The sequence below is a fragment of the Eulemur rufifrons genome, chromosome 9, assembly GCF_041146395.1.
Source record: "Eulemur rufifrons isolate Redbay chromosome 9, OSU_ERuf_1, whole genome shotgun sequence".
Lineage (NCBI taxonomy): Eukaryota > Metazoa > Chordata > Mammalia > Primates > Lemuridae > Eulemur > Eulemur rufifrons.
The window spans coordinates 22,605,152-22,630,224 of NC_090991.1; the positions used below are offsets into that span (position 1 = coordinate 22,605,152).

General features: G+C 56.3%; 2 protein-coding genes across 2 annotated transcripts; one reads left to right on the forward strand and one right to left on the reverse strand.

Annotated features, from left to right (window-relative positions):
- The first annotated feature begins 3,514 nt into the window (after positions 1–3,514).
- Positions 3,515–14,106, forward strand: RASL10B (RAS like family 10 member B). Its single transcript, XM_069481034.1, has 4 exons — positions 3,515–3,750; positions 6,562–6,924; positions 11,031–11,155; positions 11,665–14,106. The coding sequence occupies exons 2-4, from the start codon at positions 6,709–6,711 to the stop codon at positions 11,933–11,935; spliced, it is 612 nt and encodes a 203-aa protein (XP_069337135.1). The 5' UTR covers positions 3,515–3,750; positions 6,562–6,708; the 3' UTR covers positions 11,936–14,106.
- A 975-nt stretch (positions 14,107–15,081) lies between these two features.
- On the reverse strand, positions 15,082–22,507 carry GAS2L2 (growth arrest specific 2 like 2). The gene is made up of 6 exons (XM_069481035.1): positions 22,123–22,507; positions 20,509–20,750; positions 19,239–19,346; positions 18,026–18,122; positions 17,199–17,430; positions 15,082–16,669 (listed from the first exon to the last, which is right to left on the reverse strand). Exons 1-6 carry the CDS (start codon positions 22,505–22,507, stop codon positions 15,082–15,084), a joined length of 2,652 nt encoding a protein of 883 aa, XP_069337136.1.
- Positions 22,508–25,073: the final 2,566 nt, after the last annotated feature.

Here is a 25,073-nt window from a genome sequence, read left to right on the forward strand (position 1 = left end):
TGCACATGATGCCTGCTTATTCCCTTGCCTGTCTTGTGAATTTAATATCCCCACATCTTCTAACTCTCTGTGTCCTTCCTGCTACACTACAGCTTCTTCCTTTGTTCCACTGCAGACTTCTGTAATAGGCCACATCCTGCTCTTAGCCACAGCCAGCCCTTTTGAACCCCCAGGATACCAGTACGTTCGGGGCACGCTGCCCCAGACTTTCCCCTGAGGTTGCACTGTCCTCTGCCCCTAGAGAGGCCACTAGGAAGTTCTAAGATCTCAGGTACATTGTTTCTGAGGTCGGAAAACAGCTGAGGACTCCCAGGTTTGGGCCTTCCTACTCCCACTTCCTGCATTAATGCTTTTTCTGATTTTGCTTGGACCCAGATTTCTTTTCCTTGCCACCCCCAGCTCCAGGAGGCAAGAGCCTGTTTATTTTAATACCTGGTATGGCACTTGAAAAAGATCACACCTCCCCCGTTGTTACCCATTTCTATCTCCTGAACACTAATCCTAGAATCCAGACCAGCCCCCAGACATGTTATTAGCAACAAGGATGTTTCTTGAAAAGTTTCCGAGTTGGCTCCAAACTTGCCATCTCAGTTTCTCATTTAGCTTTTGCCCTGCCGTGCTTGATGCTGCCAACAAGGGGAAGGCTAATTTGGGGGTTGGTTAGATCCAGATTCTCAGTTGGAGAAGTGGTTTTCAAGGGCTTAATTTCCAGGAGCATTGTTTTTCGAGATGAGACTGCCATCTCTGGGATCCTTTCTCCTTTGGGCAGGGCCCCAGCACTCTGGGGCTGAGAGAACTCCACTCACCCCACTTCTCCAACTGTGTAGGTGTTAGCGGGTGATGCTCAAGTCTAGCCTCTGGCTTTCCCTCCCTCGTTTCATTCACTCCGCATGCACTGTCAGAGATTCCAGGCTTGGCCAAACAGCCTCTGAAAGCTCAGCGGGGTCCTCGGCTATGCTGAAGCGGGGACAGAGGTAGTCCTACTTCACGTCTGGGCCTCTGCTACTGCAGGTGGCCTCGTGAGTCTGCTCCCCTGGGACCTCCGCTGGCAGCTCAGCCATCAGGCCGCCTCAGCGCATCCAGACCCGCCTGAGGCTCAAGGTCAAGACAGACCCAAGGATGGGACCTCTCAAATCTTTCCACGAAGGTAATCCTAGTAACAGAGGAACGTGAACAGGCCCCTAAGAGTGTGTGTTCTTGGCCCAAAGTGACTCTCAGCAAACCAAAATGACTTAACTATTTTAAATTCAAGCAGATTTTCCACTTGATGTAGATACTATGGCTGTTAGTTTAAATAAAAATAATGCTTTGGGTGACCTACCACTGGAGGCCAGTATGAGGTCCCGTCATTAGCCAGTGGCTCTGTCTTCCCTAGTGTAACCGAAAAGCTTCTGAGAAGCCTGGCCCCAAGGTGTGAGTGTGACCATTGCACGATTTCTTATTTCTAGCCCACGTTGGGCTGAAATGGAACCAGAGTGGAGGGCCACAGCCGGGGGGGGGGGGGGGTGGACACACAGCCTGGGATCCTCGGTCAGGGTAAGGATTAAAGATGTTCAGATCTGGTGGGGGCTAGATAGTGCCCTAGATGATTTAATCACAGTAAGAGGCTCTTAGTGACCCCATGTAATCCCGAAGGGCCAGTTAAAATCTGATTTCTTTCCCCCAAAAGTGACGCTCCAGGAGGCCAAATCCTTCCCAGCCCTGTACTTGCTTTTAGCTGTTGCCCTGGCCCTTCTCATACCCCCATCACAGCCCTCTGGCCCACCTAGAATAAATGGAACTGCTTCCCAGAGTGGAGTTCCACCTCCTCCAGGATGGCCGTGGGTCCCTAAAAAAGACAAAAATAAATGCAGGCCACACACTGAGACTTACTATATTCCAGGTGTTGCCTCAAGGACTTTACACACCTAGGCTCATTAATACCTTGTCAACAATAGTGGAGGACAGCTAATTATGTCTCCATTTGATAAATAAGGAAATTGAAGAGTTCAACTTACTTGCCTTCAGTCACAATAGTAAGTGACAGAGCCAGGATTTAAATCCAGATCTGTGTGATTCTGAAGCCCAGGTTCATGCCCACTATGTTTCCTGTCTGGAAGGAGAGGGAGGGGAGCAATTGGGAAGGCGCCCAAAATGCAGACCCTGAAGGAAGCAGGAACTGGGTTCCGGGAGGGAGCAAGAGCCCACGGTAGCAGAAAGTCTCAGTGGAGGATGCAGGGTCCCAGGGGCAAAAACACTTGGGATATCTCTCAGAGCTCCCTGCTCCTCCTCCCTCCCTCTCTGAAGGCTCTAAAATGCACCCGGACCAGGTGCTGCTCTGCTTCAAAACCCTTCGATGCCTTCCCATCCAGCCCAGGGCTGGATCCAAACTCCCTAGCCTGGCAGTCAGGGCCTTTGTGACCTCACCATACTCAACCTCTTGGCCTCTCCTCTCGCCATGTTCCCAGCCTCAAGAGCTCCTGTCTGGTTCCTGGACTCGCTTCTCAATGCTCTGTCATTGCTCCCTACTTCTGCCTACAATCCTGTAATCTCCCTGCACTCAGCCTCCATCTACTTCTTTCAAGGTTGCTTCCTTGAAAGTTGCCTCCTCTGAAGCCTTTGCTGATCCTCTAGCGAGTTGACCCACTTCCTCTGCCCTTCCCCAGCGCCTTGACTTTGCACAAAGCATCTTTTAGCGCTGTCTGCCTTTGGTCTCACATTGGACTGTGAGCCTCCTGCCAAGCTCGTCAGTGGCTGCCCAGCTAGTGATTCTCAATCTTTGTATTCCACATTTTGCTTTGAAGTAAGACAAGCTACTCAGCCTCTCTCGGCCTCAGCTATCTCATCTGTAAAATGGGGCAAACAGAATCTATCTCTTAGAATTGTGAGGATTAAATTTGAGGATGCAGGCAAAGCTCGTAACATGCTTTCTGGCACAATCAACGTTAGCTATTGACGATGAAGTGACATTGATGATGATTGTTTTAGAATAAATACTTGGGTGATCTTGCCTGCAATTCTGGCAAATGCTGGTATCTCCCAGTCTGGAGAGGAGAGGAGAACAGCAGTTTTAGGGGAATGGAGGTCATGCCTTGGGCAGGGAATCAGCTTTGCTTTGCACCAGCCGGGTCTGTCTTTCTCTGCTGCAGTGAAGGGCGAGAGTGACCACCCGTTGCTCAGTCCTCCCGGGGTGTGGGGGAGGAGCAGAGCCTGGGTGTCTCCAGCACGCAGCGTGGGGCACACAGGGGCCGCCTGCGGGGTAACTGCCAGACTGCCTGGCGGAGGTCAGAAGGCTGGCGTGGCAGGGGGGCAAGTGAGGCCAGGAGTCGGAATGAAGCAAAGGCCTTCAGGGCCTTTCTGGTGCCTTTCTCCGGCTCCTCCAGGTTAGAGATACATCCTCCAAGGGAGAGTCTGGAGGGGTGTGAAGGTCGAGGCGAGGGACTGAGGAAGAATTCGTCCAGGGCTGTCCAGGCGAATATGTCAGGCTCAGGGACCCAGCGGAATGCCAGCCCGCCCCCTCCCCCCTCCTCCCTCGCCGGCGCGAGCGGGCGGCGCGCTCCGGAGGGAGAGCCGGGGCTGGAGGTTCTACCCCCGCGGCGGCCCGCACCTGCCCCCCCGCGCCCGCCCTGAGCCCGCCCCGACTGGGCAGCCGGGGGCGCCCCCACCTCTCTCCCCCCGGGCGGGGGAGCCGGGGGGCAGCGCCGGAGCCCGGGGGGAGCACAGCCCCGCCGGCCGGCCGGCCAGGGCAGGGGGCAGCTAGGACGGCCCCGGGTAAGCGGCGGGAGGAGGGGACGGCGGGCGGGGCGGGGCGGGGCTGGGATGGGTCGGGCCAGGGGCAGGGGGTGCGGAGGGGACGGCCGGGGCGAGGGTCGTCCAGGGCGAGGAGGGAGGAGGGGGCCGGCGGGCTGGCGGGGAAGCGGCGCGGGGCGGCCACGTGAGAGCTGGAGCTGGGGGCGGGGGGTGCCCGCAAGGTGTTGGAGGCGGAGAGCGAGCTGGGCTCCTGCATCCCCCCAAACTCCTACCAATCAGGTCATGGGGAGCCCAGCATCTTGCGTCGCCCCCTAGCCCACCCCCACGCGAACGTGGTTGGAACAAACAGCTGGCGGACGTGTGACCCGGCCCTTGGGATCCGCGAAGCCCCCGCCCTCAGTCAGGGGCAGGGACCCAGGTGTGCAGGCAGACGGAAGGGGACAGAACCAGGCTTTGGCCCCTGTGTGTGTCCCGGTCTTTTGCCGGTGCTGTCTGCAGACTCACTGCAGAGCGCAGGCCTTGGGGAGGGAGCACTCGGGGGCCTGGGCCCTGCTTCTTGGGACAGCCCCCTTCCATCCCCACCCAGCCAGGGTGTTGGATTAATGTATGCTGAGACCCAGGACCTCTGCCTGGGAAGGAGGGGCACGGATCACCTCTGAGTTGGGGACGGGGCCACACTTAGGCCTGGTAAGTTCCAGGAGGCTGGCCCCAGCCTAGGGGCCTCTCTTGCACCCCCTCCCTGGCTCCTGGGCTGTGCCCCGCTTTCATTTCCCTGCTACTCCCCAGGAAGGGCTGGTTTCTAGGTAGGGAGTGTGGTGTCCGGGAGAATCTGTAGGTAGGGTACATCCTGGAAACCTCTGAGTTGCCACACCCAGAGAGAGGCCAGGACTCTTGCGTTCCTTGCCCTCTCTTCCTCCCCTAGGACTGCCCCCTCCCCACCTGCTTGTGCTGGTTATGTAATTAACCCAGCTGAGTCTCTCTGCCAAGCTGGCAGTGGCCAGGGCTGCCTGAGGGGCCTATATGGGAAGGAGGGATTGATACTTCTCCTAGTCGGGAGCCCATGTGAGTGTAGAAGCACCTGTTGGAAAAAGGATGCTGCATGGAGCGGAAGGAGATCCTGATCCTTAGTCTTAGCTGACAACTCAACTGGCTATGAGCTCTTCACTAAGTCTTTGGGGTTTTTTTTTAACCGTCAATAAAATGAGGAGAAGAATCTCTTACATACACACTACATGTATGTGAGCCCAGACAACAGTGGGTGGTGACCCCGCCTGGGATTGCTAGGAGGTCCCATTGCTAAGTGGAAAACCTTAGATGGATGAAAGACCCCTGTACATAATAATGGCCAGTGTTCATTGACTGCCTCCTCTGTGGCAGGCACGGAGCTGGACATGCACGACCTCACAAGACCCTATGAAGTCTTGCCTCTAGGTGACTGGCAGAGCTGGGAATCCAACCCTGGTGGTTCTCACTTCAAATCCTGCACTTTATTTGCTCTGCTGTGTGTACACGTACTCCATGGATTGAGTTCTCTGAACCAGGACAGCCACAGGGGACATTCAGCTGTGGACTGTGCTTATGTAGAGGGCACACACATCCGCTGAAGCAGCATGCACACACACGCTAAAAGCATGGCCCTGTCGGAATCCGGCAAACCCACCTGCCCTGGACCTATTTAGCAAGTGCTGGTATCACCCTGCTGGAAATCCAGACAGGAGGTCTCAGGCATCTACCAGCCTCCCTGGTCACCATCCCCAGTAGAAAGAGAAAGATTCTCTCCTTTTCCTGGCTAAGAGATTTACTTTGATTATCTCAGAAATAGGGGCTATTGGCCCTGTTTTACATATGTGCAGAGCTTGGCCCAGAGTGGGCAGGTGATTTGCCCACTGACCCACAGCTAGAACACATCAGAGTTGGGGTTTACAGCCCAGCTCTAAAGTCATTGCAACTGAGCAAGCAGGGAGCTGAGGAATCCATTCCAAGGTCCAGTCCCCTAGCACCCCCTTCCTGGCACCTGCTGTGTGCCAGGCCCTCTGAACTCCAAGGGATCCTGTCAGATTCACCAGTTAGGATCACTACATTTGAAAGTTGGAAGTGCTGTGACGTTGTAGAAAGGAGTAGCTGCCATTCCCAGCTGTGTGACTGGGGGCATGCTTCTTACTCCTTCTGCGCCTTCTCTCTAAAGTGGGGAATAACACTACCCATCCCTTAGGGATATTGTATTGCTCAGGGATAACCACAGGACATGCCACCAGAGTAAGTGGTCGACAGCATTGTGCTCCAGAGCCGGAGAGGTCATCTGGTGCAGGGTTCTGGATTGGGGGCATTTGGAAATTGGGGAGCAATTTGGGTCATTATTGTGACTGGAGGCTGCTGCTGGCAGTTACCTCCTGGGAACCGTGGAAGGAAAATGCCCTGCAGTGTGTGGGCGGTCCTGCACAATAAAGAATTCTCCCCGTACGGAATTCCAGGAATGCCTCCCCTGAGGTGATGAAACTGAGACGGAGGAGTTGCTCTCTTGTCTGGGCTCTGTGGGAAAGGCAGAATTTGAACCCAAGTCCAGTGCTGTCTGCACTCTGCTCTACAGCCTGCCTTGATTGGGGAGTTGGACCTGGAGAAAAGTCAGGTCATGATATAAGTCAAGAAAGATATTCCCACTAGTAGGACAGTAGGAAAAAATGGAGCAGTTTTGGATAGGTGGAGAGAGGGGTTCTGGGGAAGGGAAGGCATTCCAAGTGGCAGGAACACCTTCAGCAAAGTCCCATAGGTGGAAAAGTGCAGGACGTGTCTGGGGATGAGCCAGTACACTAAGCCCACCTCTTGTCCCCACAGTCCAGGTGGAGGCCACAGAGGGCCCAGGGCAAACAGAGGCAACAATGGTTGGTCCCGACGGTGGCTGAGCCCCCAGCCCCTGGAATATGCAGCCCGGGGGAGCCCCAGGCAGCGGCAAGGACGCGGTGGCGGAGTGGGGCGGAAGGCATGGTCTCCACCTACCGGGTGGCCGTGCTGGGGGCGCGAGGCGTGGGCAAGAGTGCCATCGTGCGCCAGTTCTTGTACAACGAGTTCAGCGAGGTCTGTGTGCCCACCACCGCCCGCCGCCTCTACCTGCCTGCTGTAGTCATGAACGGCCACGTGCACGACCTCCAGATCCTCGACTTCCCACCCATCAGCGCCTTTCCTGTCAACACGCTGCAGGTAGGAGGGCCCTCAGGGGCAGTGGGCAATGGGGAAATGGAGGGGTGGGGGAGGAGGAGCTGGACTCCAATCCCCTCTAGCTCCGGCCCTATTGCCAGGGCCCTGCCGCTGAGTTTGAGAGCTCTGCATCTTGGGCCACTCTGCTTAGAGCTGTTCCAGGAATCCACTCATTTGTGTGCTAGTTTATTCAACAAATATTTGAAGACCGTTTAATGTGTGCCAGGCCCTGCAGTGGGCACTGGGGCAGAATGGTGAGCAAAACACAATGGGAGTTTGCTTTCAAGGAACTCACAGTCTGGTGAGAAAAGACTAACAGGCAGTTACTAGGTAGTGTGATAGGTAAGCGCTGTGATTGGGGGAGACACAGGGAGCTGGGCAGACCCAGTGTGTCGGGGTGGGGACGGGGCTCACAGGAGGTGATGTCTCGACTAAGTAGGTTTTAAGCAGGAAGGGGACAGTAGAGAGGAGGACAGGGAACACTAGCTGCCTGCTGATTTTCTGGGCTTTGCCCACCATGGCCTCAGATGCACACCCCATGTCATCTGTAGCAGGGAAAGCAGCAGAATAGGCCAGGACCTGGGAAGGTGTGTTCTCAAAGACTGTGGAGATCCCAGTCTGGTCTCCTGCCCAAGGTCCTCTTCTCTTAGGTGATGCTCTGTCCCCTGAGCTCAGGGCATGCCTGCTGGACACCCTTCTGCCAGGTTTGGGTTTAAATGTCCCCAGAGTCCTCGCTTACGGTGTTCCTTCCCTTCCCAGCAGAGGGAAGCTGAGCTCTAAGACATGTTTGCTCACTGAAGGAAGCCTCTGAGCAGAGCAGAGGTTTGCGGGGAAGAAAAGGCACCGCGGTAGAGACCCAGAAGGCAGGGGACAGGGCTTGGCCAAATGTAATTGAGAAAATACAGCAATTTCTCAGACTAAGACAGCGCACAGCACTGTGTCAGTGACACCAGGCAGAAGGGCCTTGGCCCAACCTGCTAGAAACACTTGTTGCTCCCATCCCAGGTGCCTGGGTCAGCACAAAGACAAATGCCTGCTCCACGCATCTGCCCCAGAACCAGTGAGGCTGAGCCAGTCTAGTTCTCCTTTAAAGGAGACTTTACTGGTAGCTTGAGTAGACACTCAAATTCTTTCTCCAAGCCTACACACTGAACTTTATCTTTTCATATAAGTTGTATATTTATTTTTAACTTAATTTAATTTAATTTTGGAATAGGTAAGATACAATTTAAAAGTCCAAACTTTGGCCTAGAGAAGTCTTGGTCTCATCCTTTGCCTCTTTCTCCCTGGCTCCTGCCCCACTCTCTGTAAGCATTCTTATTGGTTTTTGATCCATACTTCCAGTGTTTCTTTACTCAAATAAGAAACTGTAGGCTGGGTGCAGTGGCTCAGGCCTGTAATCCCAGCACTTTGGGAGGCCAAGGCAGGAGGATCAATCACTTGAGGGCAGGAATTTGAGACCAGCCTAAACAACATAGCATGACCTCATCTCAATAAAAATTTTTTGATAAAAATTAGGCAGGTGTGGTTGTGCACACCTGTAATCCCAGCTACTTGGGAGGCTGAGGCTGGAGGATCCCTTGAGCAGAGGAATTCCAGCTGACAGTGAGCTATGATCAGACCACTGCACTCCAGCCTGGGCAACAGAGTGAGATCCTGTCTCTAAAAATAAACAAAAAATAAAATGTATTCTCATTCCATGCCCCCTTCTTACATAAAAACAAACAAACAAGAAACCCACAAAAACTGCATTGTTCTATACCTTGGTGGGTTTTTGTGTGTTTTTTACTTAATATTATAACCTGGAGATTTTTCCATGTCAGTGTCTAGAGGACTTCCTCCTTTTTTCACGGCTACACTGTACTCCATTGAAGAGATGTACCAGGGAGTCCTTTCTCCTGGGACAAGTGGGTGTTTTCCAGTCTTGTGCTGTTTCAAACAATGTCATAATGAATAGCCTTGTACATAAGTGACTTTGTACAAAGCTAGGCATATCAGTGGGGTCAATTCCTGGAAATAGCATGGCTGGATCAAAGGGCAAAGGCAAGTGGAGTTTGGAAGGTGCTCCCAGTTCCCCCCTGTAACAGCTGCATTTGCCGAGCTCCTGCAAGCAGTGTACGAGAGCCCGTTTCCCTAAAGCCACACCATCAGAGTGTATTTTCAAACTTTTGGATTTTTGACAATCTGAGGGATGAGCTAGATACTCTCACTGTAGTCTTTATTTGCATCTCTGATTATAAGTGAAGTTGAGCATCTCTTCATATGTTTAAGGGCCTCTGTGTTTCTTTTTCTGAGAATTGTTAATTTCCTTTGCCCATTTTTCTATTGGGCTGTGGGCCCTTTTTCTTCGTAATTGGCCCTGAGTTTTGGAGTAAAGGGACAAGCCAGCCAATCAAGAGCCTTCCTCCTTTCCCTTTTAGGAGCCCCCAGAGAGGAGTGGGTGGGAAGCAGCCTGGAGGTCCCCTCAGGGAGGCAGAATGTTGGGGGAGAGGTAATACTGTCACCCTCAAGGTCTGGCAGCTGTGCCCTCTCACAACAGAGAGCTTGAAGGGCGGGAACCTCTCACCCCTCTCACTTCTCACTGATGTCCACTTGTCCTGTGCGATGGGGAAGGAGTCACATACACATGCAGGTCCCAGGCTCCTGGGGGTCACCGTGTCCAGCAGAATGCAGTCTTCCCTGGTCTAAGAAACCAGTTCATGGTTTCCTACGGCTTTAGATTTGTCCTCAGCATCCTTCCCCTGCGCTGAAAACTAAAACCTCAGCACAAAGAAAAGATGCCACATCATCTCCATGGGGAAATCCACTGCAGCATCTTCTAAGCCTTTGAGTTGGGAAGTGCTGCTCTGAAGTTAGACTTAACTGCGCTACTGCGACCAAAGTCTTTTCCCTTTTATTCCTGCTTTGAAGTGGAGAACCAACTGTAGTCCTCCTTTGTGCCCGGTTCCTGCCCCACTCACCCCATAAGCTGGGACAGGAGACATGCCTCTGCCTCCTTCTAGTGTTTTGCCTGAGTCCTCGAGGGAGAAGACCCTAGTTCCCTTTGCCCTACCTCTGTCCCCTCAACTTCATGGACCCCCTTCTTTCCACACACTGGCTGCCTGAAACTGCTCTTGCAGCTGCATCTGCTGGCAGGTTAACTAGCTAATCAATCTGTTAGGGAACCTTCTCCTTAGAGCACTCAGCCTGTCCAGGGGCCTATTCATCTTGAGCTGCAGCCCCTCCCTGAGAAGTTGCCACAGACATTCAGGAAGTTCCATCTCCCTGGAGCTGCCCTGGGGCCCTGCTCTACCTCAGCCTGTCCCGCATCCAGTCTCAATTCTTTCTCCTCGGGACTTCTATTTCTCAACCCTGAGGGCAGAGTGGAGCATACAGTAGAGGCATATTGGGTGGCAAACTAAGGGCGGCGTCGGAGGCAGGAGTTGCATTGAGCCCAGCTTGGGCCAGTTGGTATTCAGGACCATGGAGAGCTCACCAGCCTAGGTAGTGCCATTAAGGAGCCTCTGCTAAAAGGTAACAGTGCTAGGCACTGAGAGGGGAGAAGGGAGTATGTAAAAATGAGGAAGGCCTGGCTCTGGCCCTGTCAGGAGCTCACAGCAGAAGTGGGGAATGAGGTGGAACAGCTCTAACGAAGGCATAATCAAAGGACTGTGAGAACACAGGAGATGAAGGGAGCAGTTTCCTGCTTGCAAGAAGTGGGGGAAATCAGGAAGGCTTCTTGGAAGGGAAGCATTTGAGCTGAGCCTTGGAAGACAGAGAGGTTTTCAATAGGTCCAACAACTAGCTCAGGGATGGGCTCTTAGAGGCACTTAATAAATGTACTTGTTGAACAAAGGACTGGGTGGATGGGTAGATGGTTGGATGAGAGGCAGGTGTACGCAAACGGTGCAGTGGCCCTGAAGGACACTGCTGTATCCTGGCTTGAGAATGGGGAAGCTGCAGCACTGAGCTCCTCCCTTCCCCCTGGGCGTGGGTGCTGGGTGGGTATGGAAGGCCTCAGTTGCAGTGGCAGGTGAGAGCGCTGTCAGCCTGGCGGAAGGTGGCTGGACGCTAGGGGAGCCCTCATGACTGCTCTGACCCTGGTACTGGCTTGGGGGGGCGGTTTGCAGGAGTGGGCAGATGCCTGCTGCAGGGGACTCCGGAGCGTCCATGCCTACATCCTGGTCTACGACATCTGCTGCTTTGACAGCTTTGAGTACGTCAAGACCATCCGCCAGCAGATCCTGGAGACGAGGTGAGGGGCAGCAACCCAGTCCATTGCCACCTCTGTGGATACCCCAATGCCAGCCAGTCCCAAGAAAAGCGGACAGTAGGGGGATAGAGATGAAGCATCTATGCTGTCAGATTCCCACACTCAAACCTGCACACACTCACCCACATCTTGCTGTCCCCATTTCTGTCTACTCACTTTGGGACCCTGACCATGGGGTGGCTAGACTAGTGCTGTAGTTAAAAGCTTGGACTCCGGGAACAAGACTGCCAGGGCCACTCAGCTGCATGACCTTAGGCCAGTTAACAGTTAAGCCTGTTTCCTCATCTGTGAAATGGGCATAATAATGGTATCCCCCTTTTGGATCAGTTGTGCTGATCAGACTTTAACTTAACCTCGAGGGCTTAGAGCTGCGCCTGGAACAGAACATACGGTGGTGATAGTACTGACCAGGCACAGCCTGCCCCTTGGGCAGTCCAGCGGTTGTGAGACTGGCACTGGCAGAGTTCTGAGATTCCTGCCTCGCCCCGCAGGGTGATCGGCACCTCGGAGACGCCCATCATCATCGTGGGCAACAAGCGGGACCTGCAGCGCGGACGCGTGATCCCGCGCTGGAACGTGTCGCACCTGGTGCGCAAGACCTGGAAGTGCGGCTACGTGGAGTGCTCGGCCAAGTACAACTGGCACATCCTGCTGCTCTTCAGCGAGCTGCTCAAGAGCGTCGGCTGCGCGCGTTGCAAGCACGTGCACGCCGCCCTGCGCTTCCAGGGCGCGCTGCGCCGCAACCGCTGCGCCATCATGTGACGCCCCTGCGCCCGGCACGGGCCGGCTGTGTGGGGACGGCTTCCCCGGGGAGCGGGCAGGATAGAACTGTGGTGGCCCGGGCCTCAGGCGTCCCGCAGCCACGCACCTCCCAGTGAGGGGCGGAGCGCGAGAGGGACCCCCTCGTAACTGCTCAGTCCCCCGCCTGTTCGCGCTCCTGGGACAGCGGCCTTCGGCGCTGCAGTCAGTGCAGGGCCCGGCCCGGCCCAGAAGGGCGCCACAGCCTTTGGGGATTGCGGGTGCGCGTGTGACATGGAGGGTGGGGGTGCGGAGGCGCTGCCTTGGCCGGGCCCCCACCTGCCTCCTCCGGAGTGTGTCTGTCTTTGCCCGGTGTCCTCCCTTCCTGTGTCCGTCTGCCCCAGCGTCTCTTGGCCCTTGCCTGTCTTACCCGCCCTCCAGTCCCCCTGCCGGCCCCCAGCTCCGCTCACAGGGCTCTCATTTCGTCCATCCCCTTGTCGCAGATCCTGGCAGCCGCTTTGTGAGGCCAGGCCTTCTGACCGTCAGCATCACCGGCACAGGGCAGAGTCGCGGGTGGCCCAGGGACCACAATCAAGAGGTCCGGGGGTTGAGGTCCCAGATGAGTCATGGGGAGAAAGCTGAGCTCTCTCGCTCCCGGGGAGACCTCCCCACCCAGCAGCCCCCAGAGACACAACAACCTACCTTCCAGCCTTAACTCGATGGTCCGTCCCTGCCAGGTGCCCCCACTCTCTTCCTGAACCCAAAGCCAGATCACCCCCTGGGTTAAAACGTTGTTTTGTTTTGTTTTGTTTTACAAGACTATGAAGAGGGAATCCCCCAAAGGCTACATTCTTTTCCAGGGTGCCAGGTTCCAGTTCTCTATCCCCTCCTGCATCTGGTCTGCCAGATTGGGGGATGTTGAGTCCTGGGGGCTGGTGGTGGGCAGGGTGGTGCCCAGGAGGGGGTCGGACTATGCCAGGGAAGATTCTATCTCTTGTCCCACCCTAATCTGACTACCCCAGACTCTGCCTGCCTCAGATACCAGAATCCCTTGATTAATCTGGGGAGGAGCAGAGCCAGGAAAAGAATTGTGGAGACCCCTGTGCTTGGGGGAGATAAGCCTGCATCCCCACCCATAGATGGAGGCCCTCAGGATCTGACACCCCCTTGTCCCAACACAGTTGGCCCTATGCCCTAACTCACTCCGCCCCATTTTCTCCGGCTGCCTGGCCGGGTTTCTACCTCTCGTCACCGGAGCTGATCACTGTCAGTTTTGTACCGATTTAGAAATAACAATAATAATGAAGATTCTAGGAATGGCCTGAGGGATTGCTGGGGGACTTGGAGGGAGGAAGAAGTGGTGCCTCCTGGCCAAAGAAAGTTCTCCTTGAGGCTGAGCCCTCAGCCCTGGTCTGGTGGAAGGATATCAAGGTCCCTTGTTAGGAGGGACAGATAGGACAACTCAGGCTTAGCCGCCTTGGCCAGGGCTGCAGCACATGGACCAGGAAGTCAGGTAGTCCAGAGTGGGGATGGACAGGAGTCTGGGGGAACAGTCGTGGGTGGGGGATTCATCATCGCCATCCAGTGTGGGAGGGAATCTGTGGTTCTCTCTGCTGCTTCCCCCGGTGAATTCCCACTCCTCCCACCCCCTGGGGGTAGCACAGCCCTACGGCGACTGCCCTGACCTTGGGCAGGCCAGTGTTCTTGGGTTCTAGTCCCTGCTGTGCTGCATGACTTTGGGCAAGTGACCTGCCCTCTCTGAGCCTCCCTCTGAAACAGAGGAGGTGGCTCCCCTTCCCCACACTTCCGCAGTGGCTGGGAGGGTAAAGAAGAGGGCCCGCCCCTTTTGTCTCCACTCCGGTCCCCTGGTTCCCCAGGGGGGTGGGGTGAGGGATGGCAGCATCTCACATGCCCCATCAGCCCCAACTCTGAGGCACCTGAGGTGGGGGTGGGGGACCCAGTGCCCCCATGGGAGCCATTGGAATGTGTCACCTGACAGGCCCCCTCCCCCCCTCCGCTTCACCCCAGGTCTTGGATGTCAGGTCCCTCCACCCCCATTCTGAGTCTCTGTCCTTCCCTTCTCCCCCCACCCCTCAGGGTTTCCCACCACAGGGTCTGGAAGTGTGTGTGATGCCCATTGAGCTGTTATCGGAAGTCAGATTAAAAATCAGGGAGTGTTTTCCCTTGTTTCTGTACCAAGGTGTCAGCTCCATTCCTCATGATGGGAGGGGCGGGGTCCCTACAGGGCCTGCCTGCTGAGCTCCATGTAGAAGGGAGGTGAAGGTGATGACATGGCCCCTGTCCCAAAGCCCAGGTTAACCAGAACATCAAAGGGGAAGAGTTGGGGACTTATCTCCTTTCCACCTAACCCGAACCCTCCAGCTAATTAAAACCATCCAGAAGGGAAGTGTAACTCCTCCCCTGCCACTGTCTGGAAAATTTCAGTCCCAGCTTCTGCTTCTCCCTCCCACTCAGGTCTGAGCCTTTGTGGCCTCTCAGTGTAACTTCTTGGATGTAGGTGTGTTAGGAATGGTCTCTGCCATCCCTCTCCACCCTGAGTGATCTAACTTCCCAACCCCCAGAGCAAAGTCCTGGGCAAGGGTGGCTTGCAGGAGCCCGTGTGTTGGGGGGGAGGGGGTGGAGAATAGGTGGCCTTGTCCCTGTCCATGGTGCTGACCCACCAGTCCCTTCCAGGAAAGATGGGCTGCCTGGCGAGGTTGGCTGAGCCTCAAGAGAGGACAACTAGCTCAGCCCCACTCCCTCCCGCTTGTCCCCATTCCCCGTCCCCTCCAGTGGAATGACATTTGAAAGCTACTCCTTTCTGCACCACCACAGTCCTAGAGTGAGAGACTCAAGAGGCTGGGGTGTCAAGCACAGACCCACATGTGTTTAATAACTTACAGGACTTGCAGAAATGAGGGGCATGGCTAGAGGCCAGAGGCCAGGAGTTTGGGGAGCTGTTCTGGGGAGGGGCCCTGCCACCCCTGGCCTTCCTCTGGAGTGGGAGTGGGGACAATGGGTTGCTCCTTTTCTCAGATGAATAGATTGAGGCTGTATTTGCCCTCTGCCTGCCTTCTGGCCCAGGCCCTGTCTTGTGGGCCTGCAGCAGCGAATCCAGTGGAAACGTGGGTGCCCTTTTTGCTGCCGTCCTCTGCAGCACCCTCAGGCCCTTAGACCCAGGACTCCTCCTCAGGTGGGAGCCGGGGTCGGTCAAGCTGCTGTGGCCCCAGGCCCCCCAGAGGCTGCGGGCTGCTCTCCAGTGGGGCGGCTGGCTCTTTCTTCTCCTTTTCTTCCTCCCTCTTCTCACCTGCTGACGCTCCAGCCACTGGAGAAGCCTCCCCTCCCTTGCTGCCCCGCCCGGCCCTCAACAGCCTGCCCCTGGGGGGCGCCCTGGCTGGACCCAGGCAGAGGTGGGCCAGTGGCTTGGGGATTCGCGAAGGCCGCTTCTCAGGCCTGTGGTCTCTCCGGGGCCGGATCCTGGGCCTCAGCTTCAGCTTGTAGATGGATGGGACCCTCTGGGGTTTCCGGAGTGTTCTCTTGCCCTTGCCCAGACATGCCTTGGCTTTGTCAGAACTGGGGTTCAAGGGCAAAGGTGCAGGGGCTTCCGGGCTGGCAGATACAGTAGGGCCTGAGCAGTCCTGCCCTCCTTGAGGTGGGACCTTCCTCGTGCTGGTGCCCTTGGCACTCAGGCTCTTGGCACTTGCCTCTGTCCTTGGCCCACACTCTCTGGCTCCCAGCTTCCCTTTTGGGCTCCCTGGGCCCACGGTACCAGCTGGCTTAGGGCAGCATGTCGGGGCTGCCTTCCAGGCTTCCAGGTCCACTTTAAAGAGGGGCGGGAGGCCCTGGGCCAGTTCTTGGATGACTCTGTCATAAGGACTCCCAGGCTCAGGCCACCGCCCACCCAGGCTGGGAACGTAGACTCCACTTCGAGGAATGACCCCAGACCCTCTGCCCTGGGGACAGGCACCCCCCGCCTCTAGCAGCTTCATCTTGGCCAGAATCTCCTCTTCAAGGCTGTGGTGGATGGCTTGCTCCCCGGCGCTGCCCAGGGGCGGGGGAGTGTGCCTTCTCTCCCGCCCCTGTGGGCCCAGGCCCCAGGGCTCTCCAGCCTCTGCTGTGTCCTGGATGTCCGGCTTCTGGTCCCTGTGCCTCGCTTCCACAGAGCAGTCCTCATGTCTGGACCCAGCCAGGTCCCCAGTGATGGCGCTTAATGGGATGGGGCCTCTCCCAAGTTCTGTCCTGGGACTTTCACGTGCAGCACCTGGAAAGCTTCTTCCTGGTGTAGGGGGGCGGGCAGGTGGCAGCCGGATGGGGATCTTGGTGAGCCCTTTAACGGGGGATGGAGAACGGACAGGTGCTGGCTCCCTGGGCTGGGAGGAAGCACCCTTGGCCTCATCCCAGAGTGGCAGCCTGAGGCCCAGGGGCTTGGCTAGGCTAGAGGAACGAGGCGGGGGAGATGGTCCCCGTGCTGATGTTCCCTTGGTGGTGGCCTCAGGGGCTCGGAGTCTTTGGGGAGTTGGAGTCCCAGCCGTGATTTCCTGGCTGTCTTTTTCCTCATGAACCCAAGATGTGGGAGTCCTTCCCCTGGGGAGTCCAGGGGGGTATCTGTCCTCCCTCTTCCTGGAGGAGGTACACTGTGGGTCCTGGTCCCCATGGGTGTATGAGGATCGGGTGCTGGGTGGGCTGTGCCCAGCTGGCAGCTGCCTCCGAGATGGGGTGAGAGACCTCTCCTGGCGCCTGAAAGGGAGAATCACAAGGCTGGAAAGGGGGACTCATGAGGCTGGCAGGGTGGGCTAGTGCAGTCCCCTGGCTCTGCGGAGAGATGGTCTTTCCCTAGGGAGACGCCAAGGCGGCCAGACTTCAGCTGAATGAAACACGTGGCGGCCACCATTTCAGTCTGTTCTCCCTTGTTCCCTGTGTAGCAGATGGAAGGAAGCCTGGTCCGGGCCGGGGGTCAGAGCTCTCGAGGGGTGATCCCAGACCAGAGGTCTGGCAACCAGGGGTCACTAGCAGCTTCATCTTGGTGGGGGGATGGGGGATAAGGCAGCGAACCTTGGGTGAGTCTGTTCCCCGTCTGGGCCTCAGCTTCCTCATCTGTGAAATGGGAAGGATGTGAAGGGACCAAAGGAGCCCTAAGTTCCTGGTGCTTTTTCAGTTCAGAACACCTGAGGTCCTGTTGGGGTAAGGGCGCTGCTGGGGGCCTGCTCTCTTTATCTTGGAGTGAGGTGGCCTCTGAGAATGTGGACTCCAAAGGAAAAATTGGCCTTTCCCTGAGAACCCCCCATACCTGAGAACTGCCACCCCTGCTCCCCGCTCACTGCGGGGTCTGGGTGAGGAGGCAGTGGGGGGCCTCAGCTTTCGGCCTGAAGAAGTATATGTCTTCCAGTCCACGGGGGGCAGGGGGCTCTGGGAGCGGCTGACGGTCATCGTAGGCTGGGGCTGCGAGGGGCCGTCCTGCACCCTCACTTCGTGCTGCACCGGTGGGGCTGGGGGCTTCAGGAGGCTGCCCGGCTTGTGTGCTGCCAACACCGTCCCCCAGGAAAAGGAGAGGAGGGAAGGGTTCAATTCCTGCATATGGAGCCCATAGTTCCCCACCCCCAGCCGTCCTTTGTCTCTTGTCCCACATTAAAAACAGTGGGACCTACAGTGGCAGCACCAGAGTTTCCTTATAGGGGGCATTTAGGGGACACGTGGTCAGAGGCCCAGCTGTGGGGCTTGTTTAAAGCTGCATTTGCATGGCAGGTCCACAACTGTTAATTACAGCATATGCTTATTTGGGGTGGCTTGACGTGCTGATGGAGATTTCGGAAGGACCTTCCGAGTCATGCTTGGTGCCACCACTGTGGACCCCAGAGCCAGACCTAAGCTCTGCGGGAAGGCACCCTGACCAAATACTGGTTCTGCGTGTGTTGCGCACCATCTCGTGGCTAAAATTAGTACTGCGCCGTGACTGCCCAGCTACGGTGTCTTCCTCCCTCCAGCCACCCCGCCCCTCCCGGTACCCCTCTTAACCCTGGAGATCAGACCTGCCTCCCACCTCTGCTTCGGGCCTCCCGACCAAGAGCTACACCTCTCCAACCAGCCCCACAGAAAGAGGACTCTCAGGGGACTCACAGAGGGACGTGCACCGGCAGGGGTCATGTTTGTCCAGATAATGGCCCAGCGTGTCCCAGCCGCCGCCCACACGTACCATCACGTGGTTGCGGAGGATCTGAGGGGGCAAGGGGGTGAGGTTAAGGGCGGAGGGCGTCCCCTCTTCCTGGACCAGCTTGCAGGCTTCCCGCACACACTCGGGGATACTCCCGTCCACGTACTCATGCACACGCAGATACTCCCTTGTACACGTGTGTGGCTGGGAGCCTGTATATTTTTGCAGCCTGCGTCTTCCTCCATGACTGGCATTGGATAACGCATGTTGTCAAGGGTGGGGGGCCAGGCTGGCAAACTGAAAGTTGCCCCACAACTGGACCGGGGCTCTCACAGGCACTGTGTAACCCAGAGCACTCCTTTCTCTCCCTTCGCTGGAAAGGATTTTGCACCTGCACATCCTTGTACCTGAAATGGGGACCTAATGGTGCTGGCTTGGCTGCAGTGATACGTGTGAATGAGTGCATGGGAGTCCCAGCCCCACTGCACTCTGGGAAAGTCACACAGAGTCTCCAAGCTTCAATTTCCTATTGAAAAGGGAGGCCACCATTCTTTGCCCCTACCTACTTCACAGGGCTATTACCTCAAGGTCCAGGTGAGGACCCAGGGAGCTGGCTCAGGTGTGGCCTGTGCTCAAGGAAAGGGCTTGGCCATGCCCAGAGCTGCTGGCCACCCCCTTGGGTACAGGTGCTGGTGAGGCACAGCCAGGTATTGGGGCACATTTCAGACCTGTACTACTACTCACTGCAGAATGTAGCCAGCCAGACATGCAAAGCGGAGGGGACTATGGGATCCATGGGGCCAGGGCCATGCACTGAACACAGACTTGGGGCTCTCAGGCCCCTTGCTCTGACCAAGCCAGTGAGTGGGTGGAGTGGAAAAATGGGGTGCCCCTCTCCATGCCCCACTTCTGCCTGGGGACACCCTCTAGACAAGGCTAAGCTGGAGGTGATGGAGGGTGGTGGTTCTGGCTGCCCTGACGGGAAGAGGGAATAGACTTTCCAGCTTTGCCAGAATATCTTGGAATTCTCCCAGGGAGAGAAGGAGAGCTCCAAAGCCTGATGGCTTGGGGTGAATGGTGACTTCCTGTCATTGTCCTCGGGCCTACGCAAGGTCCCATGGAAAGAAATGCTATTCTGCTGAGGATGCTGGGAGCCCCTGGACCCCCAGCCGGACTTACCCGGATGAAGATGAGGGCGTTGGAGTCCCCCACTCGGTACTTCCCCTCAGACACCTTGACCATGGAGAACTGCACGGGGCACGTGCAGTGGCTCACGAGGCTCTGCACCTGCGGGACGTGGCAGTGAGATCAGCCCTCTCCTCTGCCCAGGTGCCCAAGGTTCCCCCGCATGCTGGGTCAAACTAAATGGGGGGCCTGCCCGCCCCCAGAGCCACCCCAGGGTTTCTGCTGAGATCAGACTGGGGGCTGAGAAGCAAGTAGAAAGTAGAGAAGATTGTAAGTGACAGAGAGAACAAGACCTGGAGTGGCCACCTGTGGACCTACGGACCAGCATCCCGGGGGGGGGGGGGTCAGCTGAGCAGGGCGGCGGAGTGCAGTGGTTAAGAAACTCCCCTGAGCTCCATTTTCCCCAGTGGTAGAAATGGGGTTAGTGAGAGCGAACTGCTGTGAAGCGCCCCCTCTGTTCAGACACTGTCCCAAGCACTTTGCATGTGCTGGCTCCTTAATACTGACGGCACTCAGAGAAGGCAGGTGCTGTTACTGCCCCCGTGCTGCAGATGAGGAAGCTGGGCATGGAGAGCTTGAATAATTTGCCCAAAGTCACACAGCCACGAAGTAGTGGCTAAGATTGAACCAGGGTGTCGCAGAGGGTGCCAGAGTCTGTGTTTTGGAAAACCGTCCCACCGGGGTTAAACGAGGCAGGTGTAGCGTGCTGGCTTGGTAATGAAGCCTCATAAGTGGCACCGCCATCACTGCATGTGGTTAGGGGCTGGGCGCAGTGGCTCACACCTGTGGCTCACGCCTGTAATCCTAGCACTTTGGGAGGCTGAGGCGGGAGGATCGCTTGAGTTCAGGAGTTCGAGACCAGCCTGAGCAAGAGCCAGACCTCTTCTATATTAAAAATAGTAAAAATTAGCCGGGCTTGGTGGCCAGCACCTGTAATCCAGCTCCTCAGGAGGCTGAGGCAGGAGGATCACTTGAGCCCAGGAGTTTGAGGTTGCTGTGAGCTAAGCTGACACCACAGCATTCTAGCCTGGGCAACAGAGCAAGACTCTGTTTCAAAGAAAAAAGAAAGAAAAAGTATGAAAAACTACCTGTGGTTAGGGTGGAGGCTCAGAGTGGAAGGCGACTTGCTCAAAGCCACATGGTGCATTAGTGTCAGGATGGGGACAGGAACTCAAGAGCAGGGTGGCCCAACCAGGGCTGGAGCGGGATGAGGAGAGGAGGGCGGGGAGGAAGGGGGCCTCGAGGGTGTGTGCAGAGTCCTCACCATCTGGTCCAGGTTGCGGAAGTGGCAGGGCTGGCGCGTGGGGGGCGCCGGCGGCGGGGGGTCGGGCGGGGGCAGGGCCAGCTCCCGCCGCAGCTCGTCGTCGATCTCCTCCTCCAGCTGCACCAGGGTGGGCGCCGCGACGCCGAAGCGCCAGGCCCGGCGGCCCAGCTCCAGCAGGCACAGCACCACATTCTTCACGTTCTTGCGCAGCACCAAGTCCTCGGTCTCGAACATCAGCACCTCTGCGGGGGTGGCGGGAACATGAGCCCCTGCGGACCTCCGGGGGCAGGGGAGGGGGGGAGCCCCGGGAGTCATCCGGGTGGGAGTGGCAGACGTGGGGGTTGGTTTGGATCTCAAGATCCTGGGGTCCCGTCTGCCAGCCCCCTAGGAGGGGTCTGGGCAGAATTGCTCAGATGCTGGGTGCAGACAGGGCGGCCACGGCACCGGAGAGGCTGGGGGTGGGGAGAAGGGAAGGATTAAGTCCACCCTCCTGTCTCCCCACTCAGCTTCTTGCCCGGATGGGACCAGAAACAGGAAGCAGTTTGTTCTACTGCTCCCCACACCTCCCACCTGAGACATCCACCAGGTACCTCAAACCCAATTCCCCAGCCCAGGTCTAACCAGGCAGGGTTGAGTGCAGGCTCTGGAGCCAACCACTAAGGTTGGAGTCCTGACTCCCACTACCAGCTGCATGATCTTGAGCTGGTCCCTGAGCCTCCGTTCCTCCTCTGTACAATGGGGATGCACGGAGTTGTTGTGAGGACTGGATGAGCTGACAGTGTCTGGCACACGTAGGTGCTCCATGAAACACTAGCTTGTGTTCGCCCTCCTGTCTTGCTCCCACTGCTGTGCCACCAGCCAGTAGCCCAGGCCCAACCCTTCCCCAGTCTCTCCCCCACCACCTTTGGCCTGGAGGATGGCGCAACATCCAGCCTCGTCCCACTCCTGGGTCTGAGGCCAGTGAGATGAGGGATCCTGACATGTCACTCCCAAGTCCTACAAGCCCCAGCACGACAAGGCCCCTCCCTCCTCCCTGCGCTTTCCTCATCACCCCTGGCTTCTCCTAGTCACCCAAACACAGTACCTTCTCTGTGCCTTTGTCCTGGTCCCCCTGCCTAGAATTCCCTTCCCCCCCAAACTTCCATTTATTCCTCAAGACTCAGCCAAATCTCCTTCCTCTATGCAGCCTCTCTTGGCTCCCACTTTCACCTCATGGGGTCGCTGTCTCCTCCCCTGGGGGTGCTACACCCCTGCTTTGAGGGTCCATCACAGTGGGCTGTAATTTACAGATCTACTATCTGTCTCTCTTGCTAGACCATGAATTCCTCGGGCACTGGGTTTCATTCCTTTCAGTTCTTAGTGCCCGGCACAGTGATCAACACAGAAGAGGTACTCGATATATGTTTGTTGAATGAATCATCAACAAACATTTATCAATCATCAACACATTTATTTATTGAGGATTTACTGTGAGATGGGGAAAATGAGGCATGAAAAGAGGTGAGCTGGCCCAAGGCGAATCTGCAAGGAGGACCCAGGCTGTGCCCTCCCAGAGGGGATGGATGCCCTGAAAGATAAGGGTCTAGGATGGGGGAGGGGGTCCAGCGCAGTTACCTTGGATGCCCATCTCCTTGCGACACCACTGGATGAAGTTGGAGACATTGTCCCTGGCCTGGAAGGTACCTGGCTGGGCGGCCCCATTGCAGCAAACGCCAGCCCGGGGCATGGGAATCCTCTGGGCTCGGGCAGGTGCCTCAGCCAGGAAGGCCAGGGCAGCCTTGGTGACGGTGTTGGCATGCCGGCACAGCACCAGGCCCGTCTCCAGCACCTGCAGGAAGTTGGCAGCGTTGATGTCCAGCCCGTAGAGATCCCGAAGCCACTCAGCCAGGTCTTCCTTCATGGCCTCCAGGTACTGCTCGCTGGACTTGAAGGGCCGGATGCTGCGGACAGGAGGCCCCAGGGTCCCAGGCCTCCTCCTGTGCCCCCCAGGCTGGGTCATGGCTAGACTCTCAGCAGGGGACGAGGTGGGCACCTCCTCTCGCCCACTGCTGCCTCTTTGCTCCTGCCACCTGCTGGGTCTCCGCCCAGTTCTCCCTGATTCAGAGGTTCCCCTTCTGCCCTCCGAGAGCCCAGGACTTCCAGCTCTGCTACTTGCCGCTGGCTTCAGCCGCCGGGCCAGGCCTGGCCCCTACTCCCCCACATTCCTCAGTCCCTGCCAGAACTTTCCCTGCTTGGTGGCCGTTTAGCGACCTCACTCCGCAGCTGCCCCGTCTGCTCAGGGTTCACCACCTCCCAGGGTTGGGTGGAGGTGAGGTCATTCCTCTCTTCCCCAGGGCTGGACAGGTCAAGCTGGCCGCCTCCCACCCTCCACCGCCGTGGAGCCTGGCGTGGCTGTCGGCCTCCCTGCTCTGCTTTCCTCTCCTCTCCTTGGAGACAGCAGCTGCTACAAACACTCCTTGTTAACCCTTCCCGGCAGGCAAGCACTGCCCTGCCGAGTGAGGGAGAGGGAGGACAGGCTGGAGCCGATACTTTCACATATATTATTTGTTTATTCTCACTGGGAAGACCAGGTGGGGACTTCAGGAGAATGGGGGGTGCCAGGGGGTACCATGCCCCTTGGTATTTAGTGAGCATGGGATGGTGGAGATGAAAGAGACAGCAGTAGAGTCCAAAGACAGGAGTTTAGCCCTAAATCCCCATGTGCCCATCAGATACTACCTAACCTCTCCATGCTTTAGTTTCTTAACTGTAGAATGGGAATAATAGTCTATCTCTCTGAAGAGTTGTGAGGAATAAAGGAATAATATACATGAAAGTATCAGACCATCAGAACACAGGTGCGGGTCGGGGTCGGTCTGGCTCTCTGATTCTCCCAGCAGGTTCTAGCACCATGACCCTGTCTTTCTCTGGAGAACTTGCTCCATCCCCCACGCTAACCATGCAGCAGATCATAGTGCCTCACCCCCATGGCCACAGCAATGCATTCATTCAACTAATACTTCTTGAGCACCTACTATGTGTTAGGTACTATTGTAGGCTTGAGGATACAGCAATAAACAAAAAAACCCAAGTCCCTGACCTCATGGAGGCTACTTACATGTTACTGGGTGACTGATGACAGAGGAACAAATAAATCTATAGTAAGTCAGATGGCGATAAATTCCAGGGAGAAAAACAAAACAGTCAAGGAAACGAGGGTGTGTGTGGAATTTTCTATGAGGTGGTCAGGGAAGGTCCCAAGGATGAGGGGGTATTACAGCAGGGAGGACGTGAGCTCTGCAGCTGCCTGGGGGAAGAGTGCTCGGGCAGAGGGAACAGCCAGTGTAAGAGCTCAGAGGCACGAGTATGCATGGCTTATTCTAAGAATCACAAAGAGAGGTGGGACAAGAGGCAGGGAGGAAATGGGGTCCCAGATCACGCAGGGCCTTGTAGGTGGCTCTACAGACTTTGGCATTTTCTCTGAGTGAGACGAAAAGTGCACTGGAGTGTTTGGGACAGAGCAGGGACATGCTTAAATTCAGGCTGCCGCGTGGAGAAGCACTGCAGGGTAGAGGGTGAGATCAGGGGGACGGTTAAGCCATTGCAGTCACAGGGAAGAGCAATGGTGTCTTAGACCAGGTGGTGCTGATGGAGGTGATGACAAGTGGTCACAGTCTGTATAACTCTTGAAGAGTTAATAGGATTGATCCAAGATGGGGTTTCTCGTCCTGGCACTATGAACATTTAGGCCAGATAATCCTTTGTTGTGGGCAGCTGTCCTGTGCACTACAGGGTGTTTAGCAGCATCCCTGGACTCTGCCCACCAAGTGCCAGTTGTACCCCCATTACAACAACCAGAAATGTCTCCAGGCATTTGGCGATGTCCTCTGGGGGACAATGTCCCTGGGAGGCAAAATCCTCTCCCCCCTCCACAGAGAGCCATGGATCTAGGAGGTGAGCGTGTGATTCAGCTAGTCCAAACAGGCCATCCCTGGGCTTTTTAAATTGGAGCTATAGGGACAGGCTGTTTTGTCAATCAGATGGTGAGGATTTTAGGGATGTGAGTCTGGGGCCATGTTCCCATCATACAGAGAAAGTCTTTCTACTGCAGGTGAGAATGAAGCTGGCACATAGAGCACAGAAATGGGAGGAGAGAGGACCCTGAGGATGTTGGAACCCTTGGTTCTGCTGTCTTTAGGCCAGCCACAACTCTGCCTCTATTAGTTAGGGCCAGGCTAAGCTGCTGTATATAGCAAAGAGACCACCTAAAACATGGCTCACACAAGGGAAAGGTTTATTTCTCTCTCTCAGAGACAGGCAGATGATCCAAAGTAGGCAGGTGGCTATGCCTCTGAAGTTGTCCAGGGACTCGAGTTCTTTCTATTTTGTTGCTCCCTTGGGCTGTTGTAGTTGCCTCCATAGTCAATGCTGGCTTCCCAGAACTTTGTCCTCTCCCATGTTGCAGGAAGGCGGAACCGAGAAGATGGGATCAACCTGCTTCCTTTTTAATGATACAGTGTTGAAGTTGCAAACATCACTTCCACTCACATCTAGTCATTTGGCCACACCTAGCTGTAAGGGAGGCT